The following is an 18,987-nucleotide window of genomic DNA, read 5'->3' as shown; positions in this document are numbered from 1 at the left end:
TGTGGCACCGCCCCTTTTTTGTCTAAGCAATTTTCAATATTTCGGGAACCATAACTCGAAGAAAAACTTACATATATTAACAAAATTGGGTACACATATTTTCCTTATAGCAGGAAATAAATGGATAAGGTTGGTTGAAGACAACGCCCACTTTTATACAAATGACTTTAAAAAGGGTCGTAGGCAAAAATAATAAGTTAGATCTTAGCGAAAAATAGTTTTGTACCAATCGTATTTTGTGCCGTTATAACAAGAAATGATAAAAAATTCAAATCTTGAAAAATGGGCGTGGCACTGCCCCTTTCTTACAATGCATTTCCCAACGTTTTTGGAGCCATAACTCGATGAACAATTTGGTGTTTAACAGGAAATATTTTCAGTAAAAATGGACTAAATTGGTTAAATCGCGTTTATATAAAAGAAAGACATGAAAAGATGTTGTAAAAGTGCGTAGATGCAGGTAATAAGCTATTTCTAGTAAAAGTTGGAAAATTTCGTTAATAACCCTGCCCTTTTTTTTGTAATAACAGTTTTTAGTACAATGGCACTTGTGTGTTTATGTTTATTGTTCCGTTATACCTTCATTTTAAAATAAACAGTAGGGAAATCCCCATATCTGAAGGAAAACTGCATTTTTACCCGCTCAAGGTCATTGATGTTAGCATCTGTATACTTTTTGCGTCTTTTAAAAGAAAGTTAGTTCAGAATAGGACCATATGTACATGTATTTTTGCGCAGCCTTGTAACACTATTAAGCACACAAAACAAACAACAACAGCGTTTTAAGTGGACAGCTGGGTATGTAATATTCGGTTTCACCCGAACTTAGACTTCCTTACTTGTTTTTATTTAGTTATGCTCTTTTCTGGTAGACTTCGTGTAAAAAAAACCCTATCGGGGTAAGAAATTTTTCAAACGCCTCCAAAATTTTAGTTAACTGTAAAATTCTGGTTTATTGTACCTTTCCGCACTCATTCCACTGTAGCACAGCTCAGCAAATATGCCTTTCGATGAAGCAAATGGTTTTCTCAAGATAGACGTCAAAAGACTGACGTCATCCCAGTGTGTTCATAGACACTTATGAATAAAATTCTTTTTCAAATCACACCAGGCACACTTCGCTTTAGCTGAGTATAGTGCATGCCGGCTGCCATGGGCAGTCGGCATGGGGTACCCTTTGGTTCAGAGGGGGTGGTTACAAGGTCGTTTCCGCCGACAGTACGCTCCCCCTGTCTATCGGAAGCCCTAATATTTTGGTCATCACCTCTTCTGAGTATGATGGGATTTAACCCCCCTATTACTCAGAGGGAGGGTAATGCACGGATATACGGCTCGGCTCAGGTAAGAGGGGAACACGTCCCAACGCCTGCGGTGGGACTAACTCCCCTACTACCCTATCCGAATACCCGAGCCAATATATTGTAGTTAGTCAAACTAGACAGTAGACTCTTACTAATAAATACACTTCGCCTTAGGTACAACCGTCATCGCCATCCCGATCCTTGACATCCCATCCCGGAGTCTAGCCACCACCGTCGTCATAGCTATTTGGTAGGAAATACCGTTATTCAATACTCCCTCTTCGGCCGTGATCATCAATATCGCCGTTATCACCCCTTGGCGAGAGCCACCGTCATTCAATACTCTCTCTCTTCGGGCGTGATCATAACTACCGCCGTTATCACCCCTTGGCGAGAGCCACCGTCATTCACCGTCGTCTTCACCATCTGAGCCACCGCTAGCTAGTACTCTCTCTCTCTGCGGAGAACCGCCGTCCTTGGATCGTAATATCCTCAGTGACACCAACTAGAAAACATCTCTCTCTCTCTCTCCCTACTGAATTCAAGGTTGTGGATATTCTAGCCTGAGAGCCGCGGGTGTGTGTGCTCGAAATCACAACACAAATTTACTGTGTATTTATATTGGTGGGGGGAAGTGGGACCTCCATCCGACTCTGGATTGACTTGAGCATACCTCAGCCTTTGACAAAACCCACCTCATAACTTGTTGCACTACTTACGGCTTTCTTATATTAGAAAATTGTAAAATAGTAGCATTTTGAGCAGACGCAATCAATCATCGAGTGATGCGGAAGACTGAGAAAGTTCGTGCGTATCCCTAAACTTCGTGATTTTGGCAAAATGCAGATCTTTGAGCTAAAATTCATCACAAAAAGAAACCAGAAAACCACAGTCTTTATCCAGAACCTCAGAACTTCAGAACCTCCATTAGATCAGAGAGGTTCACAACAGATGCAATAGAACGAAAATGTACGAGGATGACTAAGAAGCCAGCAAAGGAAAGATGCTGGAAGAAATTAAGAGCAAAGGCCGACCAAAGATTATATATTGTGGCGAATATTAGCATCACTATGCTGTTAGTAAATAATCACAACAACAAATACAGTAAGCAGTCAAACTTATGTACATGCATACACTTAACTAGCAGCTCGAAGTGAAGAGATATCTCACATACACACATGTCATTAGCCGAAATTTTTACTCACACATACACATGCATATGGCTAGTAGAAAGGCATAAACTATAAATATACATGTATATAGCTGGTAACCAAGCACGACATACAATTGTTCTCGAATTGTTCGCGAAATGACTATACTTTAAGTGAAATGGGCATAACTGAGATTAAAAAAAGCAGCGCAAGCTGAGGAATCAGTAATCAGTTTGATTTAAACACACTTTTGTGAAGTACGTGTTATTGAAGTATAACTGTACTACTCCCAAAGTAGACTAAATAAAGACCATATTTTATACTGATTATTGGAGTCATTTATTCGACAGTTCAGTGATACAAACGTTCGCAGAAGGTGCATAATAACCAGAGTTTCCTTAAATTCGTTACAATATTTTGGTAGCCTTTCCCGTTTCGTTACTCTCTTCCTATTTCCTTTGCTGACCTCTTATTCATCCTCGAATATTTTAGATTTTCGAGCAAGATAATATCTCTCAGAGATGCTGTTTTAAAATAAAATTCAAATTATTTAGGTTTTTTTCATATATGAAGGTCTAGCAAATGTTACCATTTACATTTATTTTATATATATACATATATCTATGCTTAAGGCTTAATCTACAATAAATTAAGTTTCTTCGAAGTACAAACAAAAAAATTTTGCAATGAAGGGTGAGAAATTCAAATTTATACGCAAACATGAAATTCTTTGCACTTAAGTCCCCTCCCTTCATATGTACATATCAACTACGGAAAAAGCACTTTGCTTAGCCTGAATAAATATACAAATTTTAGGGGAAAGAATGCAAACCCTTTTGCCACAGCGATCAACTCTGATCTAAAAAAAAACATAAAATTTTATAACATTGTTTTCTACGTTTTATTGTGGTTGGAGGATTTTTATGATTTCACTTGTATGACTCCTATAAAATGCCTAAGTCAAATATGCGCATAGATAAAACAACAACATCTTTAAAATGAAATTCCACATTCATATACACAACAAAACCAAAAATACGCAAAACCTAAATAACATATAAGATAGGTTGATTTTATTGCAATAAAAATAAATAAGCTAAGAGAATTTTTCATATAAATGTATAAAGCACACAATAATATTCAACCATTCAGTGAGACTTCAAACTGTTACGCGAACATATTACAATTCCTTTAAATTTTGTGGCGAGATTAGTGGCAGATAAAATAAATTATATATCACCTACAAAATATCGACGTGCCATACGAAAAGTAATAATTTCAAAATTTTTACATATGTAAGTAGGATTTATTTCTAAAAAGCGTCGGCCATATGACCCTTACATCCTTATCCGTTCACTTGTTGTTGTTGTACCAGTGCTTCGCCCCATCTAATGCGTGTGACCTCTTAAAAATTTTCATCAATATGGTTTAACGGGAGCCCGAGGATACTCGCTGTGTCACCAGAGTTGAGCCAAAGAGATAAGGGTGTGAAAGACGTTGGTTCAACATTGCAATTGAAAAGATGTTTAGTGTCATGTGAGTACACGTTACAAGGCCCACTTCCAGAGCGGCGAGTTATCTTTTTTACTCTGAGTTAACCTTTCATTGGGAGTTAAAATGTTAAATAAATTGTCTTGCATACCTATGAGTTAGCAGTTAAACCATAGTTGAATAGTTAAATATTCAACCCAGCATTTTTGAAGGATTAAATTGCTAACTCCGTGTCAACTTCAAGCTCCAAGCATTTTAAAGTATCATTCGCTCTATACCAACCTGGATGTTTAAAAGCCCTATGTGTAGATAAAGGCAGAGGCATATATATCAATTACGAAAGTTTTTAGTTCTTGTGGTGAACATTGGTAATCCCTCATTGGATGGTATGTTAGAACGAAAAAGTTAGTTAGCAGTTTTCGTAAAGGCAACCGCATTTACTAAAAGTAATGGTGATATCTTTAAGGAAAAAATTAACATAATTGTCTACAAACGACGTACGTTGCAATGAATCATCTCTTTGGATATTCTGGATAAAATATATGGAATCGCTGACTAAATCTCCTCGTTCTGAAAGCAGGTGAGAACGAAAGGTCACGGAACGCGATGATAAGGATATCATCAAAATAGCTCTTCTGAACACATTTAAAACCGCTGCAGAAATCGCCATGGAGTTGAAGGATAGTATAAACATTAAAAACATGAAATTAATAGACCCAACGGTACAGCGTCTCTTGAGGAAAATAATTTGAAAGCACATGGCAAGAAAAAAACCGCCTCTTACCAAAAAACGGCGATCACGCACAATAAGCTGGTATTACGAATACATCAATTGGACAGAAAACAAATGGTTTTTGTTCATATTCTCTTAGAGAGAGAGCAAAATAAATTTTACTCAGTTAAGCTTCGCGATGCGTAGTATGTTCCAAAAAAACAGGAAGATTGAGTCACAACTGCGTTAAGGTAACTGTGATAGATTCTCCGCATGTAATAGTGTGGCACGCTATAAAAACCGTGTGAGTTGCTTAGATTTTGATAACGGAGATTTACGCTCACTCCACCGCCCACATTGGCTGCATTAAAGATGGTCTTTCACCAAGTATTGGGGTGCTAATTGAGCACACTAATCTGAACGTGGCTGTGAATCCATATTTTCGAATTTTTGGGGCTTACCACGCATTTCAAGTCTTAATTGAATATATTTATTTTGCGCCAATCAGAGAATATGACCAGTCGTTCCGATGCCAGTTTTTTTTTGCAGTACCAGGTTAGAGGGGGGACGAGTGTTTTACCTCAAGTAGCGGTGAACTAATGATATTATCTTTTTCATGTTTGTAATAGAAGATGCAGGGTTTTCAAGAATTCCTAAAATTCGCTACAATATTACACTGGCATCAAATTGGAAAAAAATTTTCAAAAAATCAGTTATAATAAAAAGGGGCAAGATGGCAGTCCTTGTTACCCCCAGCTACGCCACTGCAACGGTGCAACATTTTTCTAAGTAACAAACGATAAAAGTTTCCTGTAAAGCTAAGAGGCTTATACGGCTTTCATTAACAAGTCTGACTTTGTTATAATTGAGAAAAGCTTTTCATTCGAAACATGATGCTGAAGATGATAATAAGGTACAATTACAAGCATGTTAAATTACTATCATGTGATGATGCTATCATTTGTCATAAAAACGCAACTTAAGTTCTGCCTTTGCTGACAGGAAGAGGTGAAAAAGAGGGTCTTACAGTGAAAGAGAATACGTCATAGTACGTGTACTTGTCATGTCATGTTGACAGATAGTAATTGTATAAGGATTTACAGAAAAAATACCCTTGAAATCGAAAGGATCCTAACTTATGATAAGAACTTCTTTTTTGGACCTATAAGGCTATTTAAAAAAAAAGTCGCATTAGAAAAATAAAAGTTAGGCTCTCTAAAGCCCACTTGCAAAAATTTTAAGCACAGAATTCATGTTTAAATTTTTCATAGTTTTATGAGCTTAACCCTCATAAGTAGCTCGAACTAAGACAGAAAGGGGGTATTGCCGTTCGACGACTGATCTAGGTAGGTCTCCATAAAAAACCCAATAACTTCTCACACTTTCTGTGCATTTTCATGTGTGAGAGACTGACAAATATGTTCGTTTAATTGAATTTTTATTCAATTGCAAATAATTTTCAATAAAATAATATTTAAATTACCTTGTGAGTCCAGTACGTGCCGAAAACATTTCAAGTACGAAAATCTGTGGTAGTCCACCATCATAGCCGGGTATGCACTGAATATCAACACTCACGTCTGTACGATTAACAATAGAGCAATTTGTGACGGCATTAGGAAGAGCTGAAAAGGAAAGTTAAGCAATGTAAGGGTTACGCACATGTTATTACTTTATCCGTTTATACTTTAAAATAGTTTAAAAAAATATATGTCTTAATATTATGAACTATTTGATCGATTCCTTTTTCATATTATTTACTCACCAGCTAATACAACTTGAAAAAGACATGGCTGACTTTGAGTTCCAACTTCATTTGCTGCCCAACACGATAGTGTGCCATAATCCTAAAAACGAAAGTTCATATTACAGTTAAGTGTAGGTACAGTTTCGCGAGATTTTTAACATTGTTATTTTAAAAACACTGAATAAGCAACCAACAATCTATGTACTGGCTCTATGGTCAAAGCGCAATAATACAGCACATACAATTTGAACTTCTTGCAATAGACTAACCATGATATACTTCATAAAAACAGACTTTGTATAGCTCATTTTGACTCCAGCACTTTTAAGCTATTTTTTATTCGCATTGAAATATTAAGGGATGATAAGGTGTATTCCGTAAAGTTGTAAGAGATTTGCAAGAATTACAACTTTGGTATCATAGAAGAATACTGCTCCCTTAACATACATAGCTGGGTCGGGTTTTACCACCGGTGCTGTGGACGCTGGTTATCAATCAATTGCTTAAGCGGCTCGAATAAGGACCTGTCAAATTTGCGGAATACGCAGATAACGTTTCAGTCATCATAAACTGCAGATGCCTAACAACAATCAGCTCTCTGATGGATCAGGCACTTCCAGATGAACATGCTTGGGCATTTGAAGTTGGGTTAACCGCCAAAGCGGAAACAACCTATCTAGTATTATTTACTAGGAAATATAAAACTCCCATTTGAACAAAGCCTAAGCTTGGACGGCCATATTGTCAAACCCATACTTTACTATTGGGTCCTTGTTGGATGGAGAGCCACAAAAAAAATTACGTAAACCAAAAGACTAAAAGGGATATGCAGATTATCAATGATAAGTAAAACGGGAGCCCTAAAAACTAACCCCAAAGCAACATTCCATGCAATTCTACATGATGATTCAAATTTTACAAGGGCACTGGATTTAGGCCAAAATTTAAACCGTTTGTGTTCGAAAGTTGAAAAAAAACGGCATTTTAGAATGAAAGTCGACCGATTTTAAATTGAAAGATGTTAATGTTGTATGTGTTCAGTCCAAAATGTTCATTTTTCGGCCTTTTGATACAAGCATTCAGTTTTCAGACTTGTTCAGTTGTCATTTGTTCAATTGTTTTAGGAAAGCCTTTGCTTTACCATTTTTGGTCTTCCTGGGAAAGATAAGGCCCCACCTAGTAAATATACTTGTGTGTTCATGTATTCACATTTGTAATAGGAGCCGTAGCGTGTAGGTGATATTAAAAATCGGTTAATAGGATATAATTAATGTGATCCACTCCAAGGGAGTTGAATGGTGAAGTGTGAGGTTTGAATATAAAGCCTAGTGATTTTTAAAAGCCTTCTCATACGTACGTATGTATATCTTCAACTTAAGTATGAGGTGAGAATCATTTCAGGAGTATTTAAACATCTGGAACCTACTGAAGGATTTTGCATCACCGATTTCGCTTATTTTAATTAACTTAAAGACCATTTTAAAACATGTCCGACTCGGATACTTATTGAACTCGGTGATGCAAAATTCGTTGTGGTTGTTGTTGTTGTAGCAGTGCTTCGCACCATCCAATAGATGCGATCGATCACAAATTGTCATCAATGTCCTCTAACGGGAGTCCAAGGTAACTTGCAGTTTCAACAGGGGTGGACGTTGGTTCCACATTAAAATTGAAGAGATGGTTGGTATCATGTGGAGACATATTGCAAGCAGGATATACATTTTGTATGTCGGGGTTGATTCTGGATAGGTAAGAGTTTAGCCTATTACAGTACCTACATCGAAGTTGAGCTAGAGTGGCGTGCTTTTCCCTAGGGAGAGTGCGTTCCTCTTCTGCGAGTTCTGTTTTGTTTTTAAGAACTGGATTCGACGGGCAATTCCCGCCATAGATATCCGACGCCTGTTTGTGGATACCGCTGAGGACCAGTTTGTGCTTTTTTGCTTCATACGGATGTGTTCTCAGGTGCCCTATTTCCTCATAATGCTTACGGAGATGACTCCTTAAGCCCCTTGGAGGTATAGCCTCATCAATCAGATGTCTGTTGGGATGTCCAGGTTTCTGTACCTCATTGTGTAGGTGGTATTCTGAGAACACAAGACAGCCCGTTGCGGTTCTGAGGGCAGTATTTCAGCAGGCCTGTATTTTTTTCCAGTGAGTAACCTTTAGGCTTGGCGACCATATCGGGGACGCATAGCATGCAATCGGGGACGCATAGCATGCAATCGGCCGGCCAATTGCTTTGTAAGTGGTAATGAGCGTATCTTTGTCTTTACCCCAAATACTGCCTACAAGTGATTAGAGGATTTTATTACGGCCCTGGATTTTAGGAACAATTGAGGTTGCATCCTCTCCAAAATTTAGATTCTGATCGAACGTCACACCCAAGATTTTTGGGTGTAAGAGAGTCGGTAGCATAATGCCATCGACGTGGATGTTCAATATGTTGTAAATAAGGTCGCCGATGATTTGGTCGATGACAATGTCAGATTTCGCGAGGCGATAAAACTGGAGATATCAAGAAGATAGCTGTTTGTTTTATTACAAATCTCATCGATATGTGGGCCTGGGTTTGTGGGCACTATTTTGCGGCGTATGAAACGATAATGACTCCTTCTGTTGGTGAAGGTAGCTTCGATATGTAGAACTTAAACAGAAGTGGGGATAGGATGGTACCCATTGTTTAATTATTCATATCAAGCTGGCATTGAAAGCGCCTGTCTTTTTAAATAAATTTTGAATGGTTATAAAAAGTTAAGTTTCGCATTTGGATTCTTACAACTGGTAGTGTTCCCCTTTCGACCATATGAGCCTAGACACCGGTCGCCGCCGTGCCGATATTTTTGATATTCGGCGGCGGTATGCGAAATAGGACAAAAATCGGCGGAGGCGGCGACGTGTATCGGCGGCGTATATCTCAAATGTATGTAACCCGCTCCTATACCAAGTAAGAAAAAAAGGTTACGTTTACGCAGCGGTACCAGTGTTTACAGCTGGTAAGAAGATGTGTGCTTGTAACTGGTTGGTTTTAAATATAGCAACTTGCTTATTCGGTAAATAAGGTCTCTCCCAGTATTAATATAATGCAAATATTTGCTTCTATAACTCACCTGATCCGATACCGGCGTATATTTGAGAATACTTCTGCTGTCATTCACGCTAAAGCGTTCACTACCAACATCTAAAGTCTCGCCAGAATTATTGAATTTCCAACGAAATGTTCTACCAGAAATAAAAAAATATACAAGGTTAATATTAAACACACCGTTACTTCATTATGTAAAATTTGACATATTTATTGCGTGATTAATATTCCTAACAAAAAATCCTAACAATTTAAATTGATGGCTACATGTAGTTTTTCAAGTTGTTTTTTTAAGGACCGTACAACTTCCACTCAATGTCACAGTAACACTTCCACTAATTAATTTATGACATAAGCTAAATATAACTAACGTTAATTTATAAACCACTAGAAAGCAATGGATTGTTTGCTATTAATTATTATTCCTAAATAGGCATGAAAAAAGCTTTCATGAGTTACATATTCCACCTAAGTTAGCAGTTTGTATGCATCTACTTATAAGTAACTGAGTGTGATGAAATATAACTACAATATGCCTTGATACTCCTTTATTACAACCACTACATATTTTGGCCCATCTACTCCCACATTTAAATACCTTTTACGCTCAATGGAAATTTTGACGAATTACCTCAAGTACAAATATAAGTAAAGTATCATTTATTACATTTTGCTGTTGAGGATACAAACTTACACACATACACACCAACAAACCGTATTGAGTCTTTGCACCCAATTACAAATGATGAATGAATTCTACAACTTCCTTATCCTTGTTGCCACTAGCACGCAACAAGACTGCTTTAATAACAACTGAACTATTTTAGTATGTGTGCAACTACTTACACCCAGTGGGTAAAAGAAGGAATACTGGAGATCTGGGTGAAAAAAGTGAACTCAGTAGTAACATTGGATTAGATAAAAAAGCAAAAAAGGAGTCTTGTAGTAAATGACGCCAAGACAAAGTACTTGCTGTCGTCTAAGAACGAATCGGCGCATTCGCGTCTTGGTAGTCGCGTCACTTTTGACGAATATAAATTGGAGACTGTGAAGGATTTCGTCTATTTGACAACCAGCATTAACAGCATGAACAATGCCGACAAGTGCTACTTTGGACTGAGTAGGCAACCGAAAAGTATAGTGCTCTCTCAATGAACAAAAATCACGCTCTACAAGTCTCTTATCATTTGTAATCATGGACGGTGTCGAGAGAAGATGAGAGGGCTCTTGTAGTGTTCTTTAATTTGATGATGGAGAAAATTATACTAGCTGCAGAACTTGACCGCTCTGGAACAATATTCTATAAAAGTGTGCAATTACTGGCATATACTGATGGCATTGATATCATTGGCCTAAACACCCGCGCTGTTAGTTCTGCTTACTCCAAACTGGAAAAAGAAGCGGTAAAGATGGGTTTGATGGTGAATGAGGACAAAACGAAGTACCTGCTGTCATCGAGCGAAGAGTCAGCGCATATGCACCTTGGCAACCACGCTACTGTTGGCAGCCATAATTTCGAAATAGTAAAAGACTTCGTTTATTTGGGAACCAGCATCAACACTAGCAACAACAACAACTCTGAAATCCAGCGAAGAATAACTCTTGCCAATAGGTGCTACTTTGGACTAAGTAGGCAATTGAAAATTAAAGTCCTCTCTCGGCAAACGAAAATCATAACTTACAAGTCACGTATCGTTCCCGTCCTGCTATATGGTGCAGAAGCATGGACCATGACAACATCAGAAGATTTAACGATGAGCTGTTCGAGCTATACGCTTTATACATCAAAGTCCAGCGATTTAAAACGCACGGATGCGCTCGCTAGGGCATGTTATGCGAATGAAAGATGACGATCCGGCCAAGAATGTGTTTCTACCGGAACCCGCCTATGGAAGCAGAGGTAGAGGGTGGCCCCCACTCCGCTGGAAGGACCAGGTTGAAAACGATTTAAACTCCCTTGGTGTGACCAATTGGCACCGGTTGACGACTGGCGTGCCTTGTTTTACGGCCATAACCGTTTAAACGGTTAAGTGCCAATTAAATTAGTAAGTAAGTAGTGTTCCAGAGAAAAGCCCTCCGTAAGATTTATGATCCTGTCCGTGATACCGACGGCGAGTTATATTATGGAAATATAATATTTCAGTCGACACCGCAGTTTTGAAGCAAAGGAAGGGGAAGGCAGGAGGAGGAAAGCTTGACCTCCTTTGGTGCTCCCAACTCTCGAGGGTCATATTACTTACTTACTTAATTGGCGCTTAACTGTCTAAACGGTTATGGCCGTCCAACAAGGCGCGCCAGTCGCTCCTTCGCTTCGCCAACCGGCGACAATTGGTCACACCAAGGGAGTTTAAATCGTTTTCCACCTGGTCCTTCCGACGGAGTGGGGGCCGCCCTCTACCTCTGCTTCCAAAGGCGGGTTCCGATAGAAACACTTTCTTGGCCGGAGCTTTATCTTTCATTCGCATAACATCGCCTAGCCAGCGCAGCCGCTGCGTTTTAATTCGCTGGACTATGTTTATGTCTGCGTATAGCTCGTACAGCTCATCATTAAATCTTCTTCGGTACTCGCCATCGCCAACGCGTAGAGGTCCATAAATCTTTCGAACAACTTTTCTCTCGAACACTCCCGAAGCCGCTTCATCTGCTGTTGTCATGGTCCATGCTTCTGCCTCATATAGCAGGACGGGAACGATACGTGACTTGTAAGTTATGATTTTCGTTTGCCGAGAGAGGACTTTAATTTTCAATTGCCTACTTAGTCCAAAGTAGCACCTATTGGCAAGAGTTATTCTTCGCTGGATTTCAGAGCTGATGTTGTTGCTAGTGTTGATGCTGGTTCCCAAATAAACGAAGTATTTTACTACTTCGAAATTATGGCTGCCAACAGTAGCGTGGTTGCCAAGGCGCATATGCGCCTACTCTTTGTTCGATGACAGCAGGTACTTTGTTGTGTCCTCATTCACCCTCAAACCCACCTTTACCGCTTCTTTTTCCTATTTGGAGTAAGCAAAACTATCGGCGCGGGTGTTAAGGCCAATGCCAAAGGGTCAGTGATAAACTCCACGTCAAGTGATACACACGTGTAAAAAATTGTTCACCCTGAAGACGATTACCGTGTGTAATCGAAATATATTGGTAATATATATAAAAAAAAAAAAAAAAACCCTTGTGTTTTTATTTCAACTCAGACCTCAAGCCAGCTAGAAAAAAAGTGAAAAGTTACGTAATACTAAATATCTGTTTACAAGCTTTCAGCTTTCCCATATTCTTCAATGATTAAAAGTCTCAACTAACTGCACAAGTTTCAAGCTCGTTTCTTGAAACTCTCTACTGGGTTTGTACGCATTAGTTATATATTGGGTTGGTGCATTCACCAGGTTACCACTTTTATTTGTGTGCGGTTTAGAAATTGGACAGTGAAAATTAATTACTATTTGCCTCCGGCTATTACATCTCCCAGGCTTTATGCATTTGTGATAACAACCCGGAGCATATCAGATGCCAGGATATGCTCATATACCCATTGTGTTATAAGTATGTAACTTCTTTTTTGTAGCTGTATACACTTATGTACATACATATATTGTGTATACAGATGTGACGTCGTTAATGAGCCAAAGTTGTTCGTTGTTTTGTTATAGTTACAAACAGGAAGTAAAAGTTTTACACTCAACACAATAAACTCAGGTGTGATTGCTACATCTTCCGTTGTCACTATAACTCCTCCCTCACCACTCTTGTAACTTCCCTGCAGAGTAAATAGTTGAAAGTCAAGCAAAGCGACAATTTTGCAGTACAGGCTCTTTGACTACTTCTGAACTGATGCTAATCGCATGTGCATCAAGACGCTTGTAAGGCAACCACACTTGTATCAAAATCGCTTAGACCAGAGCTATATTTATGTATTTAAGGCCCGGGTTTTCAATATAAGTTCAACTCAGTTTGTTAGTTAAAAACTTATTCTGCAGTTTTTCAGTCTACTTTAACTGGAAGTTTAATCTAAGCTTAAGTGGCCGATCTGGCAGGGTTAACCTCAAATTAACCTATCAGTTATTTGCGTTCGTTCGAAATGACTTCGAATATACCCAACAAACATTTGGGCTTGAGTAACATTAGAGCTCATGTTGATAACTAGGCATTAGGCCGGGTCGATTTGTGGGGAGGCAAAAAAATCGCCCATTGCTCTGTGAAAATCATATTCTAGGGATCAAAATAAGAAACTTTGCCGACGGAACCATACCTCTAAAACGAATTCTGATGTCCCCCCCCTTTGCGTCGTAGGGGCAAATTTTGAAAAATCCCACTTTGAAATGCCTATGTTTTTTCTTTTTGGAGTTTATTTTTCTTTTTAGAAATTTATTTAGTCAGAACATATGTAAATGAGAAAATGAATTTAACTTAGAAACAGAAAAGAAATTAAAAAAATTATTAGAAATTAGCGTTTTTACAACCCCCTTTTAAAACCAAGGCATCACTGTGATGCATTTGCATTTCGTAAACATAGTTGTGTGGGTTTTTTATTCAACCGTTTTAAAAAATGAAGGTATCACTGTGACACAATTGCAGATCATAAAATTGCTTGTGTTGTTTTTTTTAAGCCACCACAAGACACAGCAGGTAGAATTGAAATTACCCCTACCCAAAAGTTAGACCCAAAGGGGGGGACATCAGAATTCGTTTTAGAGGTATGGTTCCTTCGGCAAAGTTTCTTATTTTGATCCCTAGATTACGATTTTCTTAGAGTAATGAGCGATTTTTAAATCGACCCGCCCTACTAGGTATACTTCTAAAATCTCAAGAGTTGTTTCGAAGCAGTGGCTCAGCTCGAGAATTATAGCTTACTCAGCAAAAAGGGTAAGTTAAAAAAATTTAATTCCCACCTTGTGGTTCTCTAACTGCACTCAAATGTAAGATTCCATTCTGCAGTATTTTCACGAAAATATAATAAAATATGTTTTATATATTTTTTATTAATTATGCTTCATTACTGCTATCAACCAGGTGTTTAATTCTCACAATAAACAGCTGCTGGTTTTGGTGGTACCACCTTGGGGATTTTTTTTTCAACTCCACCTCAACTCGATATACCAAAATTTCTCAAAGGTTGTATAATAATTTGATAATGATAATAAACTCGAGAACTCTAAATTTTACAAAACTTCTCAAAGGTTGGAGAGTTATTGGAGAATGAAGTTGGATATCAACTCGAGGACTATATGGTCTAAGAATAATTAAATAATGATGTTGTATATCACCTCCGGAACTAGATATATATTTCGCTGGAAAAATATTTTCCATGTTTGTTGGGTAAACAAAATCCAGCTGTTGCCGTATCTACAAAGGCGGCCTTAAACTGTGACTGAAAAACTGCTCAGTAGTTTAACTGGAGTTTAAATTTGACTAGAGTTTAAGCAAACTTTGTTTAAGCTTAGCTTAACCAACTACTGAAAAACCGGGCCTAAATGAAGCAATCACAACAATGACTGCCTCAGAGCCACCTACGACTGAACAAGTCTAAACGCGTTCGATATTACGGCAAAGGGGATAAATTCTATTTCGTAGCACAAAGCAATGTTAAAAGGTTTATTTGGAAGCACTGCGAGAGAAAAGTAATAGACCAGTGCCATATTTTAAACGTTAGTGCTGCGGTTATTCCGGACAAGTGTAATTCACTGCCGGGTTTTGTAATTATTTACCTGTAAGGCATTTGAAAGACACTACATTTGTGCACGCATAAAGTTTTTGCTAATTTCCATGATTGTTCTGCCTAACTATTTGGTTCACTCTTCTTCTTCTCTTCTATTGGTACCTGTTATATCATTTAACTCAAAGTTTAGCTAAACCGACATTGATGAACGAGTTACACATTATGTACTTGATTATAGCATTGTCTGTCTGTATGATATTTATACTTACCTAGGGGGTGGATCAGCTTGTATTTCGCACGTGACTTCGACAGTTTCATCCTTTGAGGCTCCAATTAGTATGACACGATCCATATGCTTACAAACGGGTGTATCTAAGGTGGTAATAAGGAAATCAAAGAAAAAAAGTTAAACAAAAGTTAAACTCAATTAGCGATGTCTTGTGTTTATATGTAATTATTTAGTTGGAGAATGTTTCAGAATTTAAGATTGCTGAGCTGCTCAACAAATATTTGTAATTAAGTTGTATTAAAAGAAAATTTTAACAATTTTGGAGAAGATAAGAACTTTTTGGTAGTCTTGAAAATAGCTAAATTTTAAATGTAAATATAATTTAGGATAATTAGAATATTGAAGGCCTTGAAAAGTATTGATTAGCGATAACACAGTTTTCGTATAGAAGCAAATCGCGTCAATTGAATCGATGAATTTTCAATAATTTTCTGGAAAGTAATGATAACTTATGATATGCTTCTGTGAACTGTGAGGTCCTGCCCAGGCAAACGAAAACCATGCTCTACAAATTATTGGTATATGATGCAGAAGTATGGACTATGACATCAGGAAATAAGACGGCTCTTGGAGTGTTCGAGATAAAAGTTCTTCGAAAGATTTACGGTCCTCTACGCGTTGGCGATGGCGAATACCGAAGAAGGTTTAATGATGAGCTTTACGCAGACATCAGCATAGCTCAGCAAATTAAAACGCAGGCTATGCCTATGAAGTATTATTCTTCGGCTAAGAAAGTGTTTTTATCGGAACCCACCAATGGATGCAGAGTAAGAGGGCAGTCCGCACTCCGCTGGAAGAACCAAAGGGGAAAACGAACGAAAACGAAAATTCCCTTGAAGTGACTAATTCGCGCCAGTTAACACAGCGAAGACGAAATTGGCGTTTCTTGTTGCCCAATATTTCCTCCCCCGTAGATCCGCGCCTGATTCTAGTATCGATCATACTAATATGGTAAAAAGGGCTATAGTTATAGAAGTGTCACTAAATTATTTGGACCATCGTTTCACGAATGAAAGAACACCTCCAGCCTTATTGACAGTAGCATTAATATGAAGGCTGAAACTAAATTTATAATCTATCGATTACGTAAGAAGCTGCTGGCAAAGATCTCCGAGAGAGCATACGAATTTGCATTTATTGAGGTTCAGCGGCATTGAATTTACGTTGTACCAAGTAATTAGGTAGTTTAAATCCGCTTAAAGGAAAGGACGTTCTCCGATAGACACATAAGACCTAAAAAGTTTTACATCATCAGCGTACATTAAGATTTTGGAATGTTTTATATTGGTACAGATATCATTCATTAATACCAGGTTGGAAGCCAATCCGATCCAGCTTGTAAATAAGTATGGAGTGGGATACTTTGTCAATTACTTTACTGAAAGCAGTATAAATAACATCGATGTGAAGATTTTTTTTTTTCATAAATTCTACAAAACTGAACAAATGATTTGCTTCACATTCTTTGAATCTGGATATTTAGTTCAGACACACTAACTACTGTAATGGTTTAACTTCAACCACTGTGCGAGCTCTAGTTTATTTGTTGTAGTTTTCTAGACTCGCTCTTGTACCACATACATCAGAAGTACTTTGCACTAATACCTAGTGATAGAACTTTTAGAAAAAGTATCGATACCGGTACTCATATAAATTACCCGGATCAAAGTATCGATGCTAGTACTCATACTCAGTAAAAGGTATCGAGTATACTCGATCCAAGTGAGTATTTCGGAGTTTTTACCAAAAGTCAAGAAACTTTTAAATTTAAAATAGAACGACGCAAATTGGAAGAGAACTCGGTCCAAACTCGGCGGAGGTAATTCAAGTCAAGTATATTTTATGCCATTAAACGTTTTGTGGAGAGATTAACTAAATAGAGGGGGATCAGAACGACTTTCTTTTTTATAGCTTTTGTACTTTGCTCTACCATATCTCTTCTGTCTCTACTGGTAGCATTGTTACGTACCATATATGTATATATTGGAAACTTTGTTAAGATTAAAACTATAACCGTGTCTTTTAAACTAGGTGTGGTCTTTGTTCGCTTTTGATCGGATCTATATAACTAAGGCGTCTTATTTTTAGCAATTTTCTAATTTGTAAAACTGGACTGACCATTAAATATAATATCATAACTACTTTTATGTTAACTTTTTTTATCTTTTTCTTTATCCTTTACCTCATCTATTTTGTATTTTTTCCTAAAATTATTTATAGTAGTCTGTTTAAATATATCCTTCCATTATTATATTGTACCGAATTTTGGGGAGTTCCGATTAACCCATTACAGCATAACGTTCGATATATCGGACATTAATAAAATTAAATTTGTATGCATCAAATTTGTGATGTGTGGAGGCTTAAACGGTGTAGTCGAAAAGAAACTATTTCTTCAACAATGGCAAACCTTCGTTTATCGATCTGTCATAAAAAGTTCCCGTTATTTTACATTTTTCAGAATGGCGGATTGCAAGCAGACTTTTTCACGCAAAGGTTAAAATATTTTGTTATATTTTTTGGCATATTTTCAGAAAATTTTTTTAATGACAAGTGCTTATTAGTGTATGGGTGTGTTACTAAGCAAAACATGAAAAATTACGAAGTTTGCGTTATTAGGAAACATTTTCTGTAGTATTTAGTTGTGATGTCCGATATATCGAACGTTATGCATAGCAGGCTATAAGTTTATTGGTTTGTTGCTTTTTTTAGATTGACAGTAGATGAAATTTTGAGCCTTTTGGAGCGTGATAATGAAAATACTGACAATGGAAACATTATTTATGTAGAGCCACCAATCAAACTTGAAGGTCAAGCTACGGACGAAGACAGTGACAAATCGGATGAAGAGCACAATGGTAATTTGAACCACTTGGGAAAACGCAATAATTTATGCGAACTAAGTACGAACTCCGTCGTTTTCGTACAAATAAAGGATCTAATCAAGATTATCGTTTGCACGAGGCCTCCTCGAGCAGGGAATGCGAGGAGGATGAACGACTCTCGACCTTGAAGACACGGCTACAGCCAGCAAAGAAAAGAAGGGTTGACTTATGGAAGAGAGAAATTCCAAATTTTACTTGTACAGAATTGAGCCCACAAACATCATCAGAAGAGGCTTGTAATTGTAAAACTCCTGTAGATTTTCTAAATTATTTTTAATTAAGATTTGATCAAACAAATTGTGGAGAAAACCAATATTTACGCTGGGCAGAGGAATAAACAGTTAATGGTTACTGAAGATGAAATTTATGTCATTTTGGGAGGAAGGCTACTATCAGGATACGCCAAGTTACCAAATAAACGACTTTATTTTTCCAGAGACAACGATGTTCCAAAACTGCTTTCCGAAAATATAAGATGTAACAGGTTCGAATCAATACTCCAAAACATGCACCTCAATGATAATAGCCAAATAGGCTCATCTTCTGACAGACTGTATAAATTGCGTCCATTACTAGATAGCCTAGGGAATTCTTTCCAAAAGCACCACGGCATAGACGAACATTACAGTTTCGATGAAAGCATTATTCCGTATTACGGAAAGCACTACGCTAAACAATTTAT

General features: G+C 37.6%; 1 protein-coding gene across 1 annotated transcript in view; it reads right to left on the bottom strand.

The window, feature by feature from the left end:
* side-II (sidestep II) overlaps window positions 1–18,987 on the bottom strand; it is a 290,969-nt gene that overhangs the window by 54,401 nt on the left and 217,581 nt on the right. The window contains exons 13-16 of the mRNA XM_067769114.1: window positions 15,401–15,503; window positions 9,510–9,621; window positions 6,421–6,502; window positions 6,139–6,280 (exon numbers count right to left, since the gene is read on the bottom strand). Coding sequence (XP_067625215.1) covers window positions 6,139–6,280; window positions 6,421–6,502; window positions 9,510–9,621; window positions 15,401–15,503 — 439 coding nt within the window. The remainder of the gene's footprint in view (window positions 1–6,138; window positions 6,281–6,420; window positions 6,503–9,509; window positions 9,622–15,400; window positions 15,504–18,987) is intronic.

This window comes from Eurosta solidaginis, chromosome 2 (genome assembly GCF_040869045.1).
Source record: "Eurosta solidaginis isolate ZX-2024a chromosome 2, ASM4086904v1, whole genome shotgun sequence".
Classification (NCBI taxonomy): Eukaryota; Metazoa; Arthropoda; class Insecta; order Diptera; family Tephritidae; genus Eurosta; species Eurosta solidaginis.
This window is presented reverse-complemented; position numbering and strand designations above follow the sequence as displayed.